The sequence below is a fragment of the Misgurnus anguillicaudatus genome, chromosome 14 (genome assembly GCF_027580225.2).
Source record: "Misgurnus anguillicaudatus chromosome 14, ASM2758022v2, whole genome shotgun sequence".
Lineage (NCBI taxonomy): Eukaryota > Metazoa > Chordata > Actinopteri > Cypriniformes > Cobitidae > Misgurnus > Misgurnus anguillicaudatus.
The window spans coordinates 17,804,605-17,830,000 of NC_073350.2; the positions used below are offsets into that span (position 1 = coordinate 17,804,605).

A 25,396-nucleotide genomic window follows, 5' to 3' on the forward strand; every position below is an offset into this window, starting at 1 on the left:
TGCAACGATTCACTTCTGTCAGGTACACTATTATGATCAAGATAAAGAGGAAGTGCGTTGGCCAGATGGATTCTAGTACCTTATTTGACATTTAAACTTTATAACTTGTATCGGAGTACTTGTGGTTAAGATCTTAACATTAGCACTTGAGGTAAAATGAAGGTGTAATGAGCATTGTTTAAAAAGGAACAAATAAATAAACACAAGTTTTTCGTCATGTTTATAATTCTGTAGAAATGAATAACAATGTGATGAGCCACAACAAAAACTAGTACTAATGAAATGGTCCTTGTACGCCATCTAGTGGCTCTAATATTACAACCATCATTACGAAATAGGAATAAAAGCATAATAAAAGTCTGCGATAAGAGAATATTTTATTTAATATATGTAGTCAAAGCAACTAACATTATTGAAAAACATGACAGGCAATTTATCATTCACATTCTGTGGCACCATTGTAAAGAATTTATCATTCAGATAAAGTCACATTTGATGTGCACTATGTGTCATTATAACAGTCACTACACAAAGGCAATGCATGCTTGGATATCTGTAACTAGACCTTGGTTTTCATTAAAATAAAGTGGAGTTTTAGTCATCTATGAAACACAATGTAATGTGATTCAGGACTGCTGGATTATGTTTGATTGACATTCTTAGATGAAATTTCCAGCATGTGATATGCAACACTATTTTTAATAGCATTTTTATATTTATCATGCACGCAGCTTTTTGCCCCCATATTATATGTGAGAAAACATGATGGATTACTTACATTTGTCACATCACAGGATCATTAAAAATCAATACTGAAGGCAAAGATGTGATAAAATTTGTAGTAGACAATTAAAAAACATTAACATTTAATCATGGTGATAAAAATGGACATGTTATATATCATATTTCCCACATGCAAAATTATTTATTATTTATTTATTTATTTTGAGAGTTATGTGAATGGACTTAACCTCCAGTGACATTTCATTTATGTCAGAAAAGTGCAGCCTCTTAAAAATATAAATAGACAGTAATGTGTTTCTCCAGTTAACTTAGTTTTAACAAACTTATATTATATGGCTGACTAAGAGTTTGAACTTGCACGTATTTGTTTAAGTGCACTGGCCATCCATACAGGACTGCATGGTAAACAAAGACATTCAAGACATTCTAATATATAAAAATACACTCCTGTGTTACTGACCTGATCTGTAAAATACACTTCATTTAAATCCTTGCAGCATTGTCATGATGCTACACAGTACATTACTATAAAAATATTAAACCAACACTGTGAACTTTGTACAATATCCCATAAAGTACCATCTATATTATTCAAATCCAATTAAGTCTCTTCCTTTGGCCGACTTTAAGCAATTTACCTTTTCACCTCTCTGACATCACATTTATAAACCTTTGTCCCATTTCCTTTTTTAATCTTTCTGATGACTGTCTGCAAGATGTTGAAATAGTTATAAGATTTGTATCATGGGAAACAATTCAGTCATCCACTCCTGCATTTGTACATTGTGCAATGTTGTGTCCAAATACTAATAAATCACATTTATAGAGAGGATCTCTCGTTTAGTCTTCCATAAGGCATCAAATGTAAAGATGAAATAATATTTTGGGTCACATTCACATATTAAATCCCCAAAGGTTATGATAAAACATTACAGAGTTCTTTTTAGCTGTAGTGATGTCATGATCAGATGATGTTCAGTCATTGTTAAAGCAAGGGTGTGGAGAGAGATAATGTGAACGTACATAACATGCAGGGTTTAAAAATATAAGATCGGTCTCACTCAGAAGCGGAAACAGTCATTAAATTCATCTGTGCCGACAAAGTAGAGTCCTTCACACAAGGTGTCCTTTAAAAAACAAAAGAAGTTAAAGTGGCTTCAACATTTGAACAGTTTCAGTTTCACAGTCTGTCACACGTACTTAACTTCCGAATTCCAGTTTTTTTTTTAAAGCAGTACAAAAATATCCAATAACACCAGTCAGTACTCATTTGACATTAAAGCCATCACCATTAAGACACAATACAACTATATAAGGAATGTATGATAAGCTTGACTGAATCTTCCAGAATCAATAAAAGATTATAACTCCAGCAAAAAACTAAACAAAAAAGTAAGCAGAGGCTTAAACAACAACATCAAACTTACATCATACATACACCAAACTAAAAATTCAGTGTGCTTTAAGTGTGGATTATATAGTCACATGAACTGTGTAAATGTGATGTGTGTACATTATATGAGATGTCAAACAACATGAGCTTTCAAACACATGACATTAAATATACTCACAGATGATTGGCTCCTGCATGAGACTGTGAGGATAAGATGGAGTGCAGGAGAAACAAGATGATCATAAAAGAGAAAGTGACACAAATATGGAAGAGAAATGAAGCACAAAACCATCTGCCATGTTCACAATGCAGAATAATACTTTTCTTACTCAACACATTTGTATTGGGAAACAACATAAAATACAAGGAAATTATTTAGTGCAGTACAACAATAAATAGAGAACAAGCACTGATGGTATTGAACCACAACATCACATGATAAGTACATGAAATGACATATCAAGTTTATTTTCATTTGGTTTGGAGTTTTGTTAATTTGGGGAGGAAATAGATGAATTAATAGACATTGTTAAAGGTAAAACAATACTGTCATTCTTATTCTCATTCAGTACAGTTCTGTTTTTTGGTAAATCTGAACATTCTTAAAACGAGAAACATTTACTTAAAAGCTTAAGTCATATTTTTGTTATGTACTGGTTACTACATAAAAATCCCCCTAGATCAGTGTTTCCCAAACAGGGGGCCGGGGCCCACAAGGGGGCCTCAGCAGATTTCCAAAGGGGCCTCAAGATGACTTAAAATGATAAAAAATTGGACAAAGCAAGCATTAAAAATCAAGATGTTTCATTTTAGTTTCGAATATACGTCTGTCTAGTCATTCCTATTATTCATATTTCTATTTAATATTATACAAATTTAGTGAGTGGGAGGCCTTTAAATATTGTTGTGGACAACTAGGGGGCTTTAAAGTGAAAAAGGTTGGGAACCACTTCCCTAGATAATGACATTCAATATCATTCAATATTGACTGAGTCAGGCCATGTCAGAGATTGAATGAAATCAAACTTTAAAGGGACACTCCACTTTTTTTGAAAATATGCTCATCTTCCAGCTCCCCTAGAGTTAAACACCCGATTCCCACCACTTGGAAAACCATTCAGCCGACCCTCGGGTCCGGCGCTAGCACTGTCAGCACAGCCCAGCACAATCCACCGAATCCGACCAGACCATCAGCATTCCGCCAAAAAACAACCATAGAGTCCTATTTAAAACTTGACTCTTCTGTAGCTACATCGTGTACTAAGACCGACAGAAAAATCAAAAGCTGCAATTCTCTAGTCAGATATGGCCAGGAACTCTCAAACTGGCGTAATAACCAAGGACTTCACCTATGTAACATGGCCGGCAGTGCGCAATATCACTACGCCTGCTGCAGGCATGTTACAACAGCAAAGTCCTTGACTATTAGGCCAGAACGAGAGTATAGTTCCTAGCCATATCTGACTAGAAACGCAACTTTTAATTTTCTGTCGGTCTTACGATGTAACTACAGAAGAGTCAAGTTTTAAATAAGAAAAATATTGAATCTCTTTGGCTATTTTTTGCCCGATGCCAATGGTCTAATCAGATTCAACGGACCGTGCCAAGCTACGCCAAAAGCGCCAGCGCCAGACCCCAAGATCAGCCGAATGGATTCCAAAACAGCAAGAATCAAATGTCCAACTCCAGGGGAGCTGAAAAATGAGCATATTTTCAAAAATAGGCCCTTTAATTCTACAAGTCTTATATTAAGACAATAAGACTTTAGCCAGGATTTCACAGACAGACTGATCTTCAACATACCCTATGCAATTTTGTATATTTATCACGTTTTAAGAATGTCTCCATGTTTTACTGAAGAACACGAAAAAACTCAAAAGGAACCATTTCTTAACCAAAGATAAGGAGAACCACACCAAATAGACCTGCTGGCAACAACTGTATGACCTGTGTGGTGTGCAGAGATGTGATCAACAAGGAATCAAAAATAAAGCTCAAGCTCAACATGCGCAAAAGAGGAACATTATGAAGCAGACCGCCTTATTAAACCCAACAAAATCATGCAGTTTTGGGGACAAATCAGAACACCAGGGTGAGGTGGGTTAGTGTCAGGAAATCACCGCTTAATCCACTCCATTAAGTTTGTCTTCAAACAGACTGCTTTAGATTCTTACACTAACTTGGCTTTGCTGAAGCAGCGGCGCCTCTCCTGGCGTGTCGGGCAAGTGCAGGGTGGTAGGGGAAAGGGCGAGGGGCAGCCAGGGCCGATTGCCGGCACTGTAGAGGCGAGGCCTTTTAACCCGGTCATGAGTGGAGAGGGGCGTGTAACTATTTCGCCTCAGCAGCAGAGGGGTGGATTCTCGCTTGACTCTCTCCTAGTTTGAGATGGGAGAAACTAGGAGGGTTAAAAAGAGCCTATAGAGAAACCTCATCTTAAAATCCTTTTGTTCACATTTCAATAGTAAACAAACACCTACATTGCAAGTGTTCTCAAAACCAATCAGCCATCATCTATAAAAGCATAAAAATATCTGCACATTTATGTTACAAAACAACGCAAGCACGAAAACACTGAGGAAATAGGAAGTTTTACTCAATGCAGGACTCTTGCAACACCACAGCACTACAAGTCTTCGACACGGTGACAACACAAACCCGCACACTTACAGCACAACCACAGCTACCAAACATTAACACACATATTGTGTAAAACACAACATCAACACACAACTGTAAAACTGAGCATATCACTATTGTTTTAGTACATATGTTTTAGGTGAAACCTCACTGTGATGAGAAAAATCAGACTACGTTTTGTTTAATCAAACTTTATAATTGTGAGAGTTCGATTCAAATGCACAGCAAAACAGACAGACAGCTTAACTAAAGGATTCAGGGATTTCTGAGAAAAATGCAGCAGGCAGCACAGACGCCAAACATGCACTGATGCAGTGATGAGACCAAAATCAAATTAAAACCCATAAGAGCTGTACAGCAAAAACCCTTATGAAAATTAACCATGGTATTATTACAGTAAAAGTCTAATGCATGGTTTTTGCTGTATTGATTACCGTTTTTAACTACAAAATCATGCTCTTATAAAGGATGTGTTAATTTTTTACACATCTTTGTGCGTTAAGATTTTAACACATTATGTGTCATTTTGTGTTGATTTTGTGTTAAAATGTAATACAAGTTGTGTTAAAAGTAACACAAAATTTGAAGAGTTTGGTTCCAAAACGCAATAAATCCATTTTGACAAATTTCGGTAAAAACGTGTTTTCTATACCAAGAAAGTGACAAGATGAAAACCACTATTTTCTGTTACAAACTTTCACATAGCATCTTTAGGTTAGCTATAAAAACATAAAAAATTCAAATCCATAACTTAATTTTCAAAGATTTATTATAAAAACGAATTCTTTTTTCCACAAAATGCAATAAATCCATAACAGTTTTTTATTTCAAAATGCTATAAATCTATTAAATCAATGTATAAATGTGCATTCATCTTTACCATTTTATATTTATTTAGTTGACTAGTGGTATACAATGACTAAAAAAATAAACATTAATGGCATTAACCAAAACACTTACTTTGTTATATTAAGAACACTGTCATTGCTGCGGTTATACTTGACGTCGTCTCTTTACATTTTCACAGCGTAAAGTTTTCATGAGATCCTCTGGGGTCAATGTTTTAGCATGAGAAGCTTGATGCTGTCTGGAGAACAAGCCAAGTGCCTCTCGCGGAAATTATTAGATGTTGATGGCTTACGTTTCTTTCCCGTCACAGAAAACCATCACAGGTTTAGCAATGCAATTAAAGTATTATTTTGTTTTGTTTGTTGATCACGAAGTACAAAGTAGATGAGGAAAACTAGGACTCCGTGTACTCAGTGCGCCGCCATTGTTTGTTTACATTGCATGACTGGCGGGCTGTAATATCAGGAATGGATTTATTGCATTCTGTAAAAAAGGAGGAGTGGCGTTTGTCGCATTTTGGGAAAAAAGGGAGAAAAGATGACAGAATATCACGGCGGGTATTGGATTTTGCGTAAAATGAATTATTTACTTTTAACTACTGACCTGATATAATACTGATTTTGGCAGTAACTCATTTTTTTCAGAAATGGCGTTTATCGCGTTTTGGAACCAAACTCTTCATTTGTTGTTTCAATAATAACACGGAGATGGGTGGATTCTGGGACAATGTGTTGTTTTTAACACATTCATTCTAAGAGTGTATAATAAAAAATGGTCGATTTGTGGCAACCATGCTTTGACTACAGTAACCATGTTTTTGTCTTTGTTGTAAAACCATTGTTAATTTTTGTAAGAGAAACAAGGCATGCTTGCTTTGAAACACTACTGAAAAAATCTTCGAATTATGAAGGAAAAATGTGACCACCAATTACATGACATAAATATTTAACATCATCCATTAAAAATTCATACTGTTCGAAAAAATTGTACTTGAGACTTTTATGGACTCACCAGTGGTCGGTCTTGATGTGTGTTGACTGCCTCCACATTCATATTAAACATCTCCACTTTGCAACCTAAAGCAGACAACCAAAATTATTTGTAAGCAGAATTTACATTTATGGCTTTCGCAGACACATTTAACTAAGCAACTTACAAAGTACAAATTTTGATTAGAAAAAAAAGCAATAAAGTATGTATTCTATATTAAAAAAACTATAAAAAATTAAAATGTTTCGTGCCCAAAATGCTAAATATAATGATATATATATATTAGAGTTGTGACAATTAATCGGGCAAATGCGCGTTTTCTCAATGAATGAATTTGAATGAATTACGGTAAAATGCAGCCACATCCAAAAGCCAGAGGGCGCCCTCGCTTAGAAACACCATTTGTGCCACAGAAGAAGTAGCATTACTTTTTTTTATTTTTATTTTTTTATTTTTTTATTGAATTTCAAGCATCTTAACAAACCAAAATAGGCTTACATAAACACAACTGTAAGTTCTCACAGACTGAAGAAGTAGCATTACTAACACCATTCCAGGAAATATCTAGAGGCATATTTATATTGCTGTTCTTCAGATTGTTTCAGGTATTTTCATGATAATAAAGAATATTTTAAATGATTGTGTTTTTTTAAATGCACGTTATAAACGAGTCAAACTTGTAGTGATTTTAGATTGATAAGGACTTCCTACTGATCACGGAGCCGTAGTAAATGCACAAGCTGTGCATGAAACACTGAATCGGAGCCTTACAATTCAGAATCGATTTTAGACAGGTCTTTTTAATGGGAACGCGATGCATCGATGCACATCCCTAATATATATATATATATGTCAAGATTATTTCAGTTTTAGAATAGGCTATTATACAGACCTTCCAGAAAAATGCAAAAACTGCGAAAACTTGCAAACAATGCGAGAACTTGCAAAAACTGCGAGAACTTGCAAAAACTGCGAGAACTTGCAAAAACCGCGAGAACTTGCAAAAACTGCAAGAACGTGCAAAAACCGTGAGAACGTGCAAAAACCGCGAGAACTTGCAAAAACCGCGAGAACTTGCAAAAACTGCGGTTGGAGTTTGCAGCTTTTTAATGATGTTCACGTCGCGTAATTACGTCACTTCATTACCTTCCCATAGCAACAGGGGACATGGCTGCACTCATAGATATGTATAAAGGCTAGATGTGTTACGGCGGAGTCCCTAACATCATCACCGGGCGGCCATCTTACCACATGGCACTCGTGCACTCGTAGCATTGAGTTTAATGGTGCAGGTTCTTTTAAATGGCCATAACTTGCTCAATTTCAACCAAATTTCAAACGGTTTGATTTCTTACAAACGTTATTAACGTGGCTATAATTCTGGATGCTTTAACATGTTTCATGAATTTTTTTTTATAAGTATGCAGTGTCATGGTACATCTTTGACGTTTATAACAAACCAAACCGTTTGAAAATCGGCAAAAAATCAAGCAAGCTATGCCCATCCAAAAGCACCTGCACCACCAAAACCCCATGCCACGAGTGAGCAAGCGCCCCGTGGCAAGATGGCCGCCAAAATGCGGACGTTCCACTCAGTTGGCCAGCAGCGTGGGCGAGACATCTAGCCTTTATACAATTCTATGGCTGCACTTGTGTGAGGTAAATGCAACATTTTTCAACTTTTCTAAGATATAAGTGACTTTTTGCTACGAAAATGCGGGGATTATGAAATCATTCAAGCCCCGCATATTTTGCGGGCGGAAATCTGCAATTTATGCTGCGAAAGTGCAGTGTATTTGGCCCCCGCATAAATATGCGAACTCTGGATAATTATGCATTGAATCATAATCGCGTTTTTCTGGAGGGACTGTTGAATAGTTACATTAACTGTGGGCCTGTGACAGTTAAGGGGTAAAGAATCACAAAATATTCTTCATTTCTCAGCAAATTTGAGATGCAGGGTTTGTTCAGAGAAACTCTTTTGTATAATGACTTTCATTAATTTTCACAGATCATGCTTTTTCATAAACAATCAGGTTTTGCACAAACGTGTGTCAGATTGAGTGCACGTTATTAAACTCTTAGTTCCACTTTTCACTTCAAATGTTATGCTGCTTATACACTGTAAATTTAAATAAACCATTTTCACCTTTTTAGACTTCTGAAGTCCATTTATGCGTGTATGTTTGCTGCAAACTACCCTTAGAAAAAACAACTAACATACCGTAGGCAACAGGAGTGAGCTTCATGACACTATGAAGGGGACATTTTATGTAAGGAAGATCATCTAAAAGACAGACAGAAAGAAAGATTACACAATCTTAACCACCAGCTACAGTTAAACCATGAATGTGTGTGCATTTTGGTGTGCATATCACCTCCACTCTTGTCCAAAAAATAGGCCAGCAGACAGCGCATCACAGCCTGATGGCAGATGACAAGTACATCGCCCTGTCTCTCAAGCTCCATGATGACAGGCTCCAGCCTCTGAACCAGGTCCTGATACGACTGCAGGGAGAGAAAGGGAACATAATACCATGTGAAGAAGCCTAGCTAACAACCTACAGGGAAATTCAACAGTACAAGTACAGTAACGGTACCGGTACCTCTCCTCCTGGATATCTGTAGTGATACTTGTCCTGGTCCCTAAGTGCGTACTCTTCAGGGAATGAGTTCTGGATCATTTCATAGGTCATCTCCTCACACACCCCCTAAGTTTCAGAACAGTCTGAATATGCAGTATCTACAAACATATGTAATGAATTAAAAAGCAAGATCTGGCCATACTAACAGCATCTATCTCATTTAGGATTTTCCACTGTTCGTAGGGAACTCTCAGCGCTTCAGCTGTCTGGATGGTTCTCCTTAACTGGCTGGTCCAAACCTTCAAATCAGACAGCTTGTGCTCCTCAATGAATTCACGCAAGGCACTTGCATACTAAAATAAAAATAAAGAGGAAATCATACTTTTTAGTGTCTCTTACAAGCATAAATCTGTCTGTATTAAATATATACAAGCATGCACCAAATGTAAGATTGAATGAATCCACACCTGCCTCCCTCTGGGAGAGAGTTCAGAGTCCCCCCCAATACGGCCCTGGACATTGTGCTCGCTCTCTCCGTGTCGGCACAGGTAGATGGAGTGCGAGTGTACGTGGATGTTCATGAGGTAGTAAACAATCTTACTCTGAATGTAGTCCTGAATCCGGTTTACCAAGTACCGGCGGCCCACATTCATCACCTTAATGAAAGAGAGATCTCTGGGAAAAGAGTGACACTTGTGGTCACTTATAGGTTTATATAAAAATACAGTCTAAACTTTAAAATCAGTGTGAAATTTTAGGAAAAAAAACACAAATTAGGAAATGCGAATACATATTTTCATATATTCCAAGGGATGACTATGATATCATATAATGTATATATATATATATTAAAGACATTGTTACTAGAGCACAAGCTTACTTGTCATATTCATCAGGATCTAGAGGTTGGTAAGTGACCTTATAACATTCGATGCGTTTCAGGAAATCATCCATGACTCTCTCTCTGTGTGCCTCTGGATAATCTGGACTTGAAACTTTCACTTCCTGAGGGTATATTGAAGGTAAAGAGTAGAAAAATATACAGCAAAACCGCTACGCTGTTTCTCAGGTGCTTTTTTCTCATTACCTGAAAAGACTTCATTATTCCATCACTTTAATAGAATGCAAACCAGACATCACAACATACCATGATGTTAGCAGCAATAACATCTGGGTCATCACAAACTGATTCCACAAAAAACACCTGCCAACATAAAAAAAAACATTATTTTTTTTTTACAAATGATGACTACAAATGTTTTCCAAGTACTGTACCACATATGTACCGCATACAATACCTTGTATGCATTCTCCTCCACAAAGCTCAATATGAGATCTCTCCTCTCCCGAGTTGTGTTTGTGGCATCGAAAACCTCAAAAGGATAAACAGATTGCCACATTTGTGATTTATTCATCATTTTCAATTTAATCTCACATCATTTTACTATAACTAAATTGAGCGAACAGTAAAAAAAAGGTAAACTTACAGCTATTTGCCCGCCTTCCTCATTCAGGTAGATCTTCACATCTTGCAGGGCCACTAAGGCACAGTGTCTATTGAGACAGATATAACATTTGTAAATCAATTATTTTTATTAGGAAATGGAAATTGAAACAAAAAGCTTCCTGCTCTCAGGAAGAACTGTGCGTTCTAATGTAATCTTAGGAAGTGGCTTGATATCACATTACTCTAACCTAAGCTTTTTCTATGGTTTATGGGCATTTTTTCTTCTCCCAGAGTTAAACAACTCATATTGTCATAGCGCACTGTACATCTAATGCTTTAAAATGTGTTTGTAATGGACATCGCAGGTGTCAGTTAAAACAAACAAAGGTAAACACATCCGTGAAAAGAATTTCACCCAACTCAGAATTTGGTCATCATTATATTTACTCATGATGTCCACGTTGTTTTAACATATTAAGAAAATGAAGGATAACCATAGCTCTCAAGCAAGATTTTCAAGATCAGGTTCTGAATAAAGTGTATTAGACTTTTTTATACACAAAGCAAACATATACAGTACAGTTGTCACACTTAGAAATCATGGAGGGGTCTGAAATTGTCATCGTATGTGCATGTCCACCGTGAGAGACATACTCCAAAAAAAATCCAGAAATCACAATACATGATTCCTTCAAAACTATTTTTTCATATGATACAGCTGCAAATAAGTATTGGAACACCTGTCTATCAGCTAGAATTCCGACCCTCAAAGACCTGTTTGTCGGCCTTTAAAATGTCCACCTCCACTCCATTTATTATACTAAATTAGATGCACCTTTTTGAGGTCATTAGCTGCATAAAGACACCTGTCCACCCCATACAATTAGTAAGAATCCAACTACTAAAATGGCCAAGACCAAAGAGCTGTCCAGAGACAGCAGAGACAAAATTGTACACCTCCACAAGGCTGGAAAGGGATACGGGGAAATTGCCAAGCAGCTTGGTGAAAAAAGGTCCACTGTTGGAGCAATAATTAGAAAATGGAAGAAGCTAAACATGACTGTCAATCTCCCTTGGACTGGGGCTCCATGCATGATCTCACCTCGTGGGGTCTTAATGATTCTAAAAAAGGTGAGAAATCAGCCCAGAACTACACGGGAGGAGCTGGTCAATGACCTGAAAAGAGCTGGAACCACCGTTTCCAAGGTTACTGTTGGTAATACACTAAGACGTAATGAAATCATGCATGGCATGGAAGGTTCCCCTGCTTAAACCAGCACATGTCCAGGCCCGTCTTAAGTTTGCCAATGACCATTTGGATGATCCAGAGGAGTCATGGGAGAAAGTTATGTGGTCAGATGAGACCAAAATAGATCTTTTTGGTCAAAATTCCACTAAATGTGTTTGGAGAAAGAAGAATGATGAGTACCATCCCAAGAACACCATCCCTACTGTCAAGCATTGGGGTGGTAGCATCATGCTTTGGGGGTGTTTTTCTGCACATGGGACAGGGCGACTACACTGTATTAAGGAGAGGATGACCGGGGCCATGTATTGCGAGATTTGGGGGAACTCAGTTAGAGCATTAAAGATGGGTCGAGGCTGGGTCTTCCAACATTACAATGACCCGAAGCACACAGCCAGAATAACCAAGGAGTGGCTCTGTAAGAAGCATATCAAGGTTCTGGCGTGGCCTAGCCAGTCTCCAGACCTAAACCCAATAGAGTATCTTTGGAGGAAGCTCAAACTTCGTGTTTCTCAGAAACCGTCCAGAAACCTGATTGATCAAGAGAAGATCTGTGTGAAGGAGTGGGCCAAAATCCCTCCTGCAGTGTGTGCAAACCTGTTAAAAACTACAGGAAACGTTTGACCTCTGTAATTGCAAACAAAGGCTAATGTACCAAATATTAACATTGACTTTCTCAGGTGTTCAAATACTTATTTGCAGCTGTATCATACAAATAAATAGTTTTAAAAAATCATACATTGTGATTTCTGGATTTTTTTAGATTATGTCTCTCACAGGGGACATGCACCCACGATGACAACCTCAGACCCCCCCATGATCTCCAAGTGGGACAACTTGCAAAATAGCAGAGTGTTCAAATACTTATTTTCCTCACTACTATATACATTTGATTTCTTTTAGAAGAGGCAAAGGTTAGTAAGGGTGAGAAATGATGACAGGTTTTTATTTTTGAGTGAACTACCTATTCAAATCACATGACTTAATCCAACTAAATCACAAAACATTCCTACTTTCGTATCTTCATGGCCTCTTCATTGTCATGTCTAAAAAAGTCATAAGACTTGTATGCTTTGACGGCTTCCCTCCGGTACACACCGAGGTTAAACACTGCACAATAAACAAAAACAAAATATTGCGATGACACAAATGATCACATTCTCAATGAAAACTATTTCAGAACAACAAGTGAATGAAGCAGTTCAAGAGTGGTTAAGGTACTTACAGTTATTGTGATAAAAATACTTGTGTTTTTTTTTTGGTCAATGAGTGCATGCACATTCGAATAATGCAAGCTCAAATGTAGTCTTTTTATAGACCATGATGTCACACTGATCAGCTGAGGGCTACATAAAGCTTTATAAATCTAAATCCTGCCCACTTACCCTTGGTGGGAACTCCTATCCAGTTGAGGTAGCGTGTGAGCTTTTTAGACATGTAAGTTTTGCCTCTCGCTGGCAGGCCAATCATGACGATCATGGTAGGGGAGTTGGTCATATAAGAGGCCCATGCTGATGACAGACAGACAACAACAGACAGAGGGAATGGTTTCAACACCATAATATAAGCAAGAGATACAATGAGATGAAGGAAGATATAGTAATAATTAATAATAGTAATAATAATTAAAAGTTTATACCAGCTTCTCTTGAATACATTTCATGTTTTTTTTTCTAAGAACTGTCAGAGTTTAGTCATTCCAAAACCACAGTACATACCCTAAGCAAATGAACCCAAAGTCCTTTAAAGGTATAGCGGAGGATTTTCTCAAATTTTAGAAAAGAACCGCCTTCTCCACTTTTTAAAAAAATGCAATTGCGCAACACTCCTGATTGACAACTAGGAGGACCAATAGTCTTGATGATCCACCCGGAAAAAGAAAATCCTCTGCAATACCTTTAACTTCCTAAGACCAAGCTTTGGTTTGTCTTTTTTCAGATTTCTTCCAGCTATTTTGCGTTTAAGTCCATTTTTGTGTACAATTTTATGGTGTAAACAACAAAAAAATGTGATGTCAATGTATGTGGACATCCAGGTCTTAGAAGGTTAAGTAAAGTCATCCCACTTGGTGGCCATATTTGCAACGCCTTCAGGCTGCTATTTCTGTCATACGAGACCATACTTCCTACTAGAATCTGGGAACGCTAACATTTAAAATTACTTGCTAAGGTCACACTAAGAAATTTATTTCCCACTAACAATTAAACCTTACATCAACTGTACCATAAATGTTGCTTCTAAATTTAACTTGTTTGTATGCAGTACTTTTATTGGAAGGCTTTTTCTCTAGAGCGGCTGTACTGAGCGTTATTCTTTACTCCAGCATCTTGTGCAACATCACCCTGACTTGCAATTTGAAACTACCATCACATCTAAATAAAGGGAAGTTAAAAATAGTATGACAATAAACTTATGTTTAGCACACCAGAGAGAATTATTACTGTGAGAAACGGCTAACTTCAAGGATCTGGCTACAGCAAATTTACTGAGTCAGATATTACACCTCAAAGTACTGAAACAAAACAGCACTCAATTCTGAAATCAACTCATGCAAATTTTTTTAGTTTGTCATCCCTATTGATGGGTCTTGTTATTCTTTACATCTCCACAAGAACTTCAAAGTTAGGGATGGAAAAATGTGTGTACTAACAGCATTTCTTCTCTTTGCTTTTGGGTTCTGTTTTCCTCGGTTCAGCAGCAGCTGGACCAAAATCATGCCGCGACAACGCAGACATACTGGATATTCACTCACTTGATCCTCCTATTATTGTTAAAACATAGTGCACCTACAGAAATAGAAACAGAAATGGAAACTGCGAAATAAATAAATAAATATATAAATATAAATATAAATATAAATATATATATATATATTGCGAACTGCAACAACGGCTCAGTCCACTGCTCACCCCTTGTTTTGAAACGCATAGAGAAGCTATGGTAAACATGCTGGGAAAACATGTAATTGACGGAGACAACTTAGTAAAAAAAGTTTGTCCTTTAAGGGCTTCTGTAGAAACATGGCGGCACAAAATGGCGACTTCCACGTAAGGGGACCCTCTGTGAATGTAGATAAAAATGTCTCGTTCTAAGGTAATAAAAACATAACGGTTCATTATAAAAAGGTCTTTATACACCCCTGATAATATAGTTTTGTATATATTATGCATTTCTGTCAAGAGATCCTTCTAAAAATTACACACTGCACCTTTAAGAGATACCAATACACGATGGGCTGCACGGTTTATCAAACCGAGCAACAGCACAGCAAATATGATGCTACGTCATCAAGAAAGACGACGGTCCTTAAAATATAATGTATAGTTTATTGTGGCGAAGGAATTTTAGGAATTTACTTAATGAAGAGTAGAATATCAGCCAGGTACGTCAACGTCACGTATATCATGTCATAGTAGAAATGTACGTCTTTTTGTTAAATTAAGTTCCTAACAATAAAGTTGGAGACTTCTAATCTAGTAAAATCATACGTCATTGTACGTCATAATAAAGAATAAAAAATATTGGTAAATTCAGGTACGTCATAGGAAAGATGATCTTTATACGAAATGTCATAATAGAAATGTTCCCATTTTTTGTTATTACAATGCACCGTGTATGATCATTAGAATAAAGAATAAAATATCAGGTAGGGCATCGTCACAATAGAGAAGACGAATATGACTGTATACATCAAGTTATAAAAGTGAAACTGTTCCTCAGAACAGAAGGTCATAGTAGAGAAGACTATCCTTAAAGTATGGCACAATAAAGACATCAAAATATAATGTGCGTCACGTAGCCTAAAGCAAAGGTATGTACAGGGCTTGTCAACAATCTCACCGATTTATATCGCATACATTCATTTGGAGAACATATTATAAACATAGAATGACACTGGACAAGTGAATGATTTCAAATACGCATTCAAATATTACGACTATTAACAGCTATTATGAAATAACTGAACAGAAAGCCAGACATCTTACAGTTGTCCGTCAGCTTCAGAGATCGGTAAGCTTGTGTTATAATACCGGCAGCTTCATTGTCTTTGCGCAGTGCTGCTGTTTCTCACCGGGCTTTGCACTTCTTGACCTTCCACGACAACCAGCAACCAACGCGCGAGTGAAGGTGTGTCACTGCGTCACACTATACTTACCGTAATACCTGTGATATAAGTGAACTTCACTTCAACACCATCTCCAAACATTACCGTAGGGTACAACAGCACACACCACAACATAGGCAGTCTCTCAAACGGAATGCTGCATCCTCCAGAGGTCGCACCTGCAGGCTGCACACGTCATAAAATACGCCAGGCTTAAAAGATAAGTCCATTTTCCTCAAAAAATCCAGACAATCTACTCACCACCATGTCATCCAAAATGTTGATGTCTTTCTTTGTTCAGTCGAGAAGAAATCATGTTTCTTGAGGAAAACAGTCCAGGATTTTTCTCACTTAAATGGACCCAAATGGACCCCAACACTCAACAGCTTCAATCCAGCCCAAAATTGCAGTTCCAAAGGACTCGAAACGATCTCAAACGAGGCACAAGGGTGTTATCTAGCGAAACGATTGTCATTTTTGGCAAGAAAAATAAAAAATATGCACTTTTAAACCAGAACTTCTCGTCTTCTCCGGTCCTGTGACGCGCCAGCGCGACCTCACGTAATACGTCATCACGTCAAGAAGTCACGGATGACGTATGCAAAACTACACCCCAGTGTTTACAATTGTGGAGAAAGAGAACAGTTCCTACGTTGCTCTATGTCGAATGATACTAATTAATGTCTTTGTGTCAGTTTATTGTTAAAATGGTCCGCAAATGTGCGTTTCATATATGTAACACGTGATCTTTCGACGTCATTACGCAATTACGTGAGGTCGCGCTGGCGCGTCCCAGGACCGGAGGAAGACGAGAAGTTGTGGTTTAATCGCGCATATTTTTTATTTTTCTTGCCAAAAATGACAATTGTTTCACTAGATAAGACCCTTATGCCTCGTTTGAGATTGTTTCGAGTCCTTTGAAACTGCAATTTTAAACTGGATTAAAACTGTTAAGTGTTGGGGTCCATTAAAGTACATTTAAATGAGAAAAATCCTGAAATGTTTTCCTCAATCCTGTATTTCTGCTTGGGATCGTTTGGAGTCCTTTAAAACTGCATTAAAACTGTTAAGTTTTGGGGTCCATTAAAGTCCATTAAAATGAGAAAACTTCTGTAATGTTTTCCTCAAAAAACATAATTTCTTCTCGACAGAACAAAGAAAGACATCAACATTTTGGATGACATGCTGGAGAGTAAATTATCTGGATTTTTTTTTTTTTTTTTAAGAAAATGGACTAATCCTTTAATGACGTATGCAGCCTGCATATGTGACCCCGAAGGCTGCAGCCTTCCGTTTGAGAAACGGCCATAATTGCAGTACAAAGTATTCATGATTGTGCTGAATATCACATTAGGGTCCAAAACATAAATTAATGAACAACTGCCGTCGGTGTATGAATGTGGGAGTGAATGGGTGAATGTGAGGCAAATTGTAAACCGCTTTGGATGGCCATAGGTCGGTTAAAAGCGCTATATAAATGCAGTCCATTTTACCATTTAAATTTTAATTATAAAATATTAATAAACAAAACCTTGATGGTGAAAAATGTATGATCTTAAGGAGATTTCTGAGTTAAAGAAAAGTTTATTTTAATACAATGCTATTAGAAATTATGTGCCCACAAGGAGCCTAATGTGCAATATTTTCAGTACCTTAAAAAACTCATTTAATTTCCTATTCAGCAGTCAATGAATATGTTTCATACATAGCATACCTACAATCTACTACTGTTAAATGGAATTATTCACAAGGCACATAGTGGTTCTATTTTAAAGTTATTACTTCCACATCAGATAATATATTATTAGAAAATACATTTCTAGAAACAAAGCACAGTGATTGAAATACATAACATCACACTTTTAAGTAGTTACAGCACTTGGCAAGTGCATAGAGAAAGTCGCATTCAAAACAATGCATTACATTTTCAAGTCTGGTTGTGCTTTACCGTTATTCAGATATGAGGGAATCACCTAAGAGTTCAAGTTGAATTGAACACAGGTTTTTCGGGCTGGCCATTGGCACAGAAAGTGGAGGCAAAGCCATGCGCAGGTTTGGTCAGTAGATTTGCACAGTTTTTAAAGATACTGGCCGTAAGAGGTTGTTCATAAGCACACTTAAGAGTCTCTCGGGTCCCAGTGTTAAGACAGAGTAGTGGCATCACATTAGGTTTTGATCTTCCAGAGCTGTTAAGAAACAAATGACATACATTGTTAACCTTGTAAATTATACACTGGTTGCGGATGTTGCATTGCTTAAAAGTATTCATAACAAAAGTCAACTGTTAAAAAACACTGATGACGTAAGATCAATAATTCTTAACTTGCGTCAAAAAAAAACGAAACAGGACACAGGTGCAGTACTACACCATACTGTTCATTGTGTCTCACCCGGATGTTGAACCCCAGTAAATCGCTGACCACAGCTGAAATGGCTGAAAGAATGACCACTCTTGTTATATTGTAGATGAGCGGGTTTACCGTCAGACCTAGAAGACGAAATGGAGCATCTAATTCCTACAAAAAGCAAATGAGGATGTTTATTAAAAACAGGTTTTATTTCAAATAAAAAAACTTATTTACTAGTTTAATTCTTACTTTCAATAACTTTGTGGCCAGCCTCAACACATTGTTCACTATGTTCAGCTCATCCTTTTTGTTGGGTTTTTTCTCCATCTTAAGATATAAATTTATCTGATGTAGAAAACATAAAAGTGTCATATGCAAAGCTCAGCTACAAAGCAATACAGACATTTGTGCTTGTGTGAATGGATCACTTGTTTCTGAACAATACTTCCTCTTTGTTACCAGCGGGTGAGATGCTATCTCACCTGTTCAGTTAGGAGCACAGAAGCGTTGCTGTACTTTCGGTTGGTTTCTGCCCCGAGGGTAGCCAGTCGTAGCAGGAAAACCATGAGAGCAGCACACCAGACCATTAGCTCCCAGTTGGTTTCGGAGTCAAGGAAAGTGTGATGACTGTGTAGAAGCTGCAATACAACACCTGTTATCTTCTGTTTGCTTCACAGTACATACATTTAAATAGACACATTTCCTAGCTAATAAAGATTTACTAACCACAGTAATATAACAATCAACACTAAAATTTCATATTTAATTGTCTCCAATACTCCAACTACTACAATCTGCTAACCCCTCTGATTAATTTAAATTACTGCTACAAACTACTTACCAAACTATTGCTACAGTACAAACTGCCAACCTCTCTGCTACCAAAAACTACTAACCTCTCCACTACCAAAAACTACTAACCTCTCCAATGAAATCCAACTACTGCATCAAAGAACTAAACAACTAACTTCTGATTAAACCACACTTTTGATACAAACTGCTAACCAAACTAAATAAATAACCTCTCAAACTAGTACTACAAACTACTAAACCCTCTAATAAAATCAAACTACTACTACAAACTAACCCTCTGGTAAAATCAAATTACTATTACAAACCATTAACCCCTCCTATTAAGCCAAACTATTGCTACAAACTGCTAACCTCTCTGACTAAATCAAACTACTACTTCAAGCTACTAACCTATTTGATTAAATCAAACCGCCACTACAAACAAATAACCGCCAAGGCTCTCCAACCTTTTTGTAAGCAAAAGCTACCACAATGGTTAAAGCAATCTGGAGAGCTACTTCTTTGTTATAGTCTATTCAAAACTATTTTTGTTTTACCTGTTGATTTCATTTTATTTTACTTGTTGGAAATCACCGAATTGAATCAACCTACAGCTACAACCTACTAATGCATCGGATTAAACCAGACTATTGAAACAAACTGCTAACCAAACTATTACCAAACTAAATGTGTAACCGCTTTGACTGAATCAAACTACTACTAGAGACTACTAACCCATTAATAAAAAACTACTACAAACTACTAACACCTCTGATTAAAGTAAAGTAATCTACTACAACAGACTGCTAACCCTTTCTGGTTAAATCAAACCACCATTACAAACAACTAATAGTTGTAGTAGTTACTACTAACAACTCTAATAAAATCAAACTACTACTAAAAACTACTAACCACTCCAATAAAATCAAACTACTACAACAAATCACTAACCCCTCTATAAAAAGTAAACTACTACTAAAAGCTACTAACTACTCTAATAAAATCAAACTACTCGTACAAACCACTAACCCCTCTGATTAAACCGAACCATTACTACAAACTATTAACCTATCTGATTAAATCATACTACCATTACAAACAAAGAACCCCTTTGATTAAATCAAACTACTGCTACAAACTACAATCCCATCCGATTAAACGTAACTATTACCAAACTAAAAGCATAACCTCTCTGACTGAATTAAATTAAACTGCTACTACAAATGATTAACCCCTGTAATAAAATCAAACTACTAACCCCTCTAATAAAAGTAAACTACTACTACAAACTACTAACCCCTCTAATAAAAGTAAACTACTACTACAAACTACTAATCACTCCAATAAAATCAAACTACTACTACAAACCACTAACCCCTCTGATTAAACCGAACCAATACTACAAAACAAACAATTAACCCCTTTGATTAAAAAATTAACTACTGCTACAAACTACAAACCCATCCAATTAAACGTAACCATTACCAAACTAAAAACATAACCTCTCTGACTGAATTAAACCAAACTGCTACTACAAATGACTAACCCCTGTAATAAAATCAAACTACTAACCCCGCTAATAAAAGTAAACTACTACTACAAACTACTAACCACTCCAATAAAATCAAACTACTACTACAAACCACTAACACCTCTGATTAAACCGAACCAATACTACAAAACAAACAATTAACCACTCCAATAAAATCAAACTACTACTACAAACCACTAACACCTCTAATAAAAGTAAACTACTACTACAAATCACTAACCCCTTTAATAAAAGTAAACTACTACTAAAAACTACTAACCACTCCAATAAAATCAAACTACTACTACAAATCACTAACCCCTCTGATTAAACCAAACTATTACTACAAAACAAACAATTAACCCATTTGATTAAAGGCGGAGTGCACAATGTTTTGAAAGCCAATGTTGATATTTGAAATCACCTAAACAAACACGCCCCTACCCCAATAGAATCTGGACCTTCTTTTAAAAGACCCGCCCCACACATACGCAACCCGGCAAGGATGTTGGTTAGTAGACACGCTCCTTACTGCTGATTGGCTATAAGTGTGTTTTGGTAATCGGCCCGTCTCTTTTTCCGAAGCGTTTTTCAAACATTGTGCACTCCGCCTTTAAATCAAACTACTGCTACAAACTACAAACTCATCTAATTAAACGTAACTATTACCAAACTAAAAGCATAACCTCTCTGACTGAATTAAACCAACCTGCTACTACAAATGACTAACCCCTGTAATAAAATCAAACTACTAACCCCTCTAATAAAAGTAAACTACTACTACAAACTACTAACCCCTCTAATAAAAGTAAACTACTACTACAAACTACTACACACTCCAATAAAATCAAACTACTCCTACAAACCAATAACCCCTCCGATTAAACCAAACTATTACTAAAAACTACTAACCTATCTGATTAAATCAAACTACTACTACAAACTTCTAAGACATCTCGGAATAAATCCGCTGACAAAAGAGTGCCTTGTATGTACGCAAGATTAGAATTTTTTAGAAATGAAAAAATTGTCCAAAAAAATGATCAAAGTCTGTATTACTGAAGAATTGCTGACCTGGGCACAGATGATGAAGGCAATGGACAACGCCAGTAGAAAAATTGATGATACAATGACATCAACTGACCGCTGAGGCCCTCGTCTCTGTTACACAAAACAAAGAAATTATTTCATTGTTATCTTTTATAAAAATTATCACTAGATTTTATTCAACAGCACTACACAATCCTAACAGACAGAAAAAATGTCATTCATTGGTGCTGACATGAGCAGCTTGGGTAAACAAGCGAGTCAATCATTTTCTTTTCACCGCACGAATGTTTACTCTAAAACAGCAGTGTTACAGTCGAAACCACATCCATACTGTTGTGGGCAATAGCCATGGCCTAGTTAGGAAGTCGCATGCATACCTTCAGGAATGATCGCAATGAAAGCCACATCTTAATGTTCTGTACTTTCTTCAGTCGAAAGTGAGGAATCTCCGATTTTTTGGCTTTACGTGCCGACGTGAGATGGCTGAAGAGTTTTGCAAACAGAAGGCGCTGTGGAAGACATCACACTTTTGAGTATATAGCACAGAGCTCTCTAACGTAAAACAAACACACTGGTCTGCAATGACCTAAAGCAAAAGTTATAGTTAAATATAAAGAGATTTTAAATTGTCCACAACAATCGTTACCTGTTTATATGTCCTCTCAGCCACACACAACATAAAAAAGAAGAGTCCAGAGAGGACAGCTCTCTCCACTGTGGTGATGATGAAGAAAGCATAAGATATGACACTACGTGACCCAATGGCCAATGAGAGAAGCTGCTCAAGAGTAACAGAACTGAGACTGACAGCATCAAGTTTCTGTGCCAGCCTGAAGCAGTAGGGCAGCAGGGCCAGGCAAGCCGTAACCAGGCTGCCGAAGAGAAGATATCCCATTCCCTGTTCGACTACCTTCACCTGGAAACACAAATATTGTCACTTTATTGTTTACTTGCACTACATCTTAATATTGCACTACATTTAATATTTCCTACTTTGTCCTTTACTGTAATGCAAATTTATGAAAATAAAGAGGCAAAAACCAATGCAAACACTTAATTGTTAACAACATTTACATAGAGTATAAAAGTTTACATTTGGGTTTACATATCATTTGCATTTATAGAGATTGACAACAGTTCTGTTCTCTTTCAAAGGCATTTAAACCACTGAGTTAACAGGGCAGAGGGATGAAAAAGGACTTTACTCTGCTGAGAATGATACCACTGATCTCCAGCACGGACATGTCTGCTTTCTTGCATTCTCCCTGCTCCCAAAAAATGGCACTGACGCGGTCTTTAGAGGGATGACATGCTTGCAGCCAAGAAAACTGGTGCTGGAGGGACAGAAAAATCATGTAAATTTAAATTATGCCTGTAATCATTCATTAGCTAAGCCTTTATACTAGCTATAGCTGTTAGCAAAAAGCTAAGCTTGAAATGTTGTTTTTAAAGGACAGCAACCCATGGATAACTGCAGAGTGAAAAGCCTAGGAGGGGTATGGCGCTTTTCCATTGCATAGTACCCCACAGTTTGATTTGGGTCAGCTCACCACACTTTGGCTTGGTTAGCTTTTCCATCGAGTTTAGTAACACTTCGGAGTGGGAGGGATTATGGGCTTGTGGTTATATTTGCGCTGCTGTGACATCATACAAGTTAGAGCGTTGTTGTACATACTCATACATTTATTTATTTCTCAGTCCGCCACAAAATTAAAACTGTCTCACATGACAGTTTATGTACAAACACCCGTGGCGTCAGTCGACGCACTCCACTGAGCCTCATTTAAGTTGCATTTAAGCATATTTGCGGACGTGTGCGGCGCAAATGTGCAGCCACAAACTGCAAGTCTGGAAATATTTGGCATGGTGTTCCTGATTCTCAACCTGTGAATGTTTTTCATTGCTAAAAGGGAGTTTGGGAACTTATAGCAGAGCACAGATGACAACATGTTTGCTAGAGACAGCACAAGCTAGCATGAAGATAAAGCTAATCTTTTACATTATATCGATGATGCTGGTAGTGAGGATTCTCTCAGACCAATCAGTGATCTACAGTGTTTTCACGTCACGTTTTGGTATCAGCTCGGGTCGCTTGGAACCCCGACTGAGGTGGTACTGATAAAAGTATCGAGTACTACGTACTGCACCCAGTGGAAAAGCTCACAAAAGTTAGCTGACCCGACCCAAACCACGGGGTACTACTATGCAATGGAAAAGCTCCACATCACTACTCCTAGAAAGCTACTATCCTGCCGAGTACAGTTCCAAACCAAAACAAGCACACTTAAACCAGCTAGACAAGTTGTTCAGGGTTACTTGAATATTACAGGCAGGTGTGTTGGAGCAGGGTTGGAACTCAAAAATATACAGGAAGGTAACTTTCTAGGATCAGGGTTGGACATCCCTGCCTTCCACTGTAATAAAAAGCCAAGATGTTCAGAATAATTCATGCAATTTATTGGCATGCAGAGAAACTACAACCAACCTGAGGTAAGGCTTCATCCTCATCATCACTAGTTAGAGTTATGCTGGGCATAGGAAAGGAGTGGCTATGACTGTGAGGCTCCTCCCCACTGTCACTGCTTCCTGTGGAGGCAGAGTCAGGATCCTGCAGAAGCTCTTCCCATAACATGTCATCAGTATCTGAGGCCGGATGTGAACCCTCTGATGGCCGCAGATGCTCGACTTCACGTGGCAATCCTGGCGTGCCATTAAAATTACTCTGGATGGGATTACACAATGAGCATGTTATTAAAGCTAATAACTATTGGAATCAAAATGTTGCATTGATATTGCAATCGGCTCACCTGAGGTTGGGCCTGGGGTGGCAGGTGGTTCGTGGGGACATTGCGGAGTCTACTCCTTAGCGCTGGTGCGTATTTGGGAGGTGCCGATGAGAAAAGCCTGTCTCGGTGAAGATCTGCTTCATCTGCCCCCTCTTCCTCACTGGAGAGATCATCAGAGATCATCCCATATCGAGGACTTATTGGTGAGATCTGTCAAGATCACAGAATCTGTGTCAATGCAAACATGACTATTCATGGACTTAATTCATGTAAAGTGTTTTACCAGTCTCTTCTCTGATCTGTAAAGCCGATGGTTGTCTTCAAGCAGCCAAGGCTTGAGATCCACCACGCCCCTTCCTTTGCTTCCCTCATCCTCAGATCTCTTCGACTTTCTGCTTTTCCTCTGTCTACAAAAACATCACAGATACACTTAAAGAGTCAAAATCACAATAATGCACAATTATATTCACAAGTTTTGATTATTATTATACTAAACAAGCCTTTTTGAGGAGAGAAAACACTTTGTCTCTTATGCTTCTGATAAAATCCACACAACTGCAACATAGAAATAGTTCAACCTTTTCCGGCGAACAGGACTGGCTGTACGGCTGGAGATGGGACTGTTGTCTGGACTTCTGGAGGATTCTGTGGACACTATTTGGCAGTGCACTGTGCCCAACAGTAGCATGAGGCATAATGGTCCCACCACCTCACTGGCAAAGGCTGTTGGTACCTCAAAATACAATACAGCTCCTGCCACTTGAATAAATATCAGAATTTTACCTTTAGATCATTTGTCGTGTAAAAGTCATGTCGAAATGACTAGGGCTGGGCACAAAAAAATAGATTTTTCAATGAATCGTGTTTTTTTTACGTGGTCGATTCAGAATCGA

General features: G+C 37.5%; 2 protein-coding genes across 12 annotated transcripts in view; both read right to left on the reverse strand.

Moving 5' to 3' along the window:
• Positions 1-352: 352 nt before the first annotated feature.
• On the reverse strand, positions 353-16,066 carry pfkfb2b (6-phosphofructo-2-kinase/fructose-2,6-biphosphatase 2b). 9 transcript variants are annotated; one of them, XM_055184316.2, is made up of 17 exons: positions 16,048-16,066; positions 14,542-14,677; positions 13,277-13,402; positions 12,905-13,001; positions 10,686-10,752; positions 10,497-10,571; positions 10,346-10,402; positions 10,079-10,203; positions 9,666-9,873; positions 9,405-9,551; positions 9,220-9,324; positions 8,992-9,121; positions 8,838-8,900; positions 6,635-6,699; positions 4,312-4,512; positions 2,316-2,338; positions 353-1,871 (listed from the first exon to the last, which is right to left on the reverse strand). In XM_055184316.2, the coding sequence occupies exons 2-17, from the start codon at positions 14,624-14,626 to the stop codon at positions 1,802-1,804; spliced, it is 1,644 nt and encodes a 547-aa protein (XP_055040291.2). In that variant the 5' UTR covers positions 14,627-14,677; positions 16,048-16,066; the 3' UTR covers positions 353-1,801. The 9 variants fall into 9 exon arrangements, with proteins under 9 accessions (XP_055040291.2, XP_055040290.2, XP_055040292.2 ...); XM_055184315.2 differs by lacking the exon at positions 16,048-16,066 and adding an exon at positions 15,964-16,038; XM_055184317.2 differs by lacking the exon at positions 16,048-16,066 and adding an exon at positions 15,878-16,038 and having other exon boundaries at positions 4,318-4,512.
• Positions 16,067-17,560: 1,494 nt separating this feature from the next.
• Positions 17,561-25,396, reverse strand: part of phtf1 (putative homeodomain transcription factor 1) — a 12,984-nt gene continuing 5,148 nt past the window's right edge. For all 3 annotated transcript variants that reach the window (XM_055184470.2, XM_055184469.2, XM_073875991.1), the window contains 12 exons: positions 25,082-25,262; positions 24,787-24,910; positions 24,525-24,713; positions 24,203-24,439; positions 22,923-23,051; positions 22,364-22,633; positions 22,095-22,226; positions 21,742-21,828; positions 18,827-18,982; positions 18,594-18,689; positions 18,387-18,512; positions 17,561-18,182 (listed from right to left, as the gene is read on the reverse strand). In XM_055184470.2, coding sequence (XP_055040445.2) covers positions 18,162-18,182; positions 18,387-18,512; positions 18,594-18,689; positions 18,827-18,982; positions 21,742-21,828; positions 22,095-22,226; positions 22,364-22,633; positions 22,923-23,051; positions 24,203-24,439; positions 24,525-24,713; positions 24,787-24,910; positions 25,082-25,262 — 1,748 coding nt within the window. In that variant the 3' untranslated portion in view covers positions 17,561-18,161. The remainder of the gene's footprint in view (positions 18,183-18,386; positions 18,513-18,593; positions 18,690-18,826; positions 18,983-21,741; positions 21,829-22,094; positions 22,227-22,363; positions 22,634-22,922; positions 23,052-24,202; positions 24,440-24,524; positions 24,714-24,786; positions 24,911-25,081; positions 25,263-25,396) is intronic.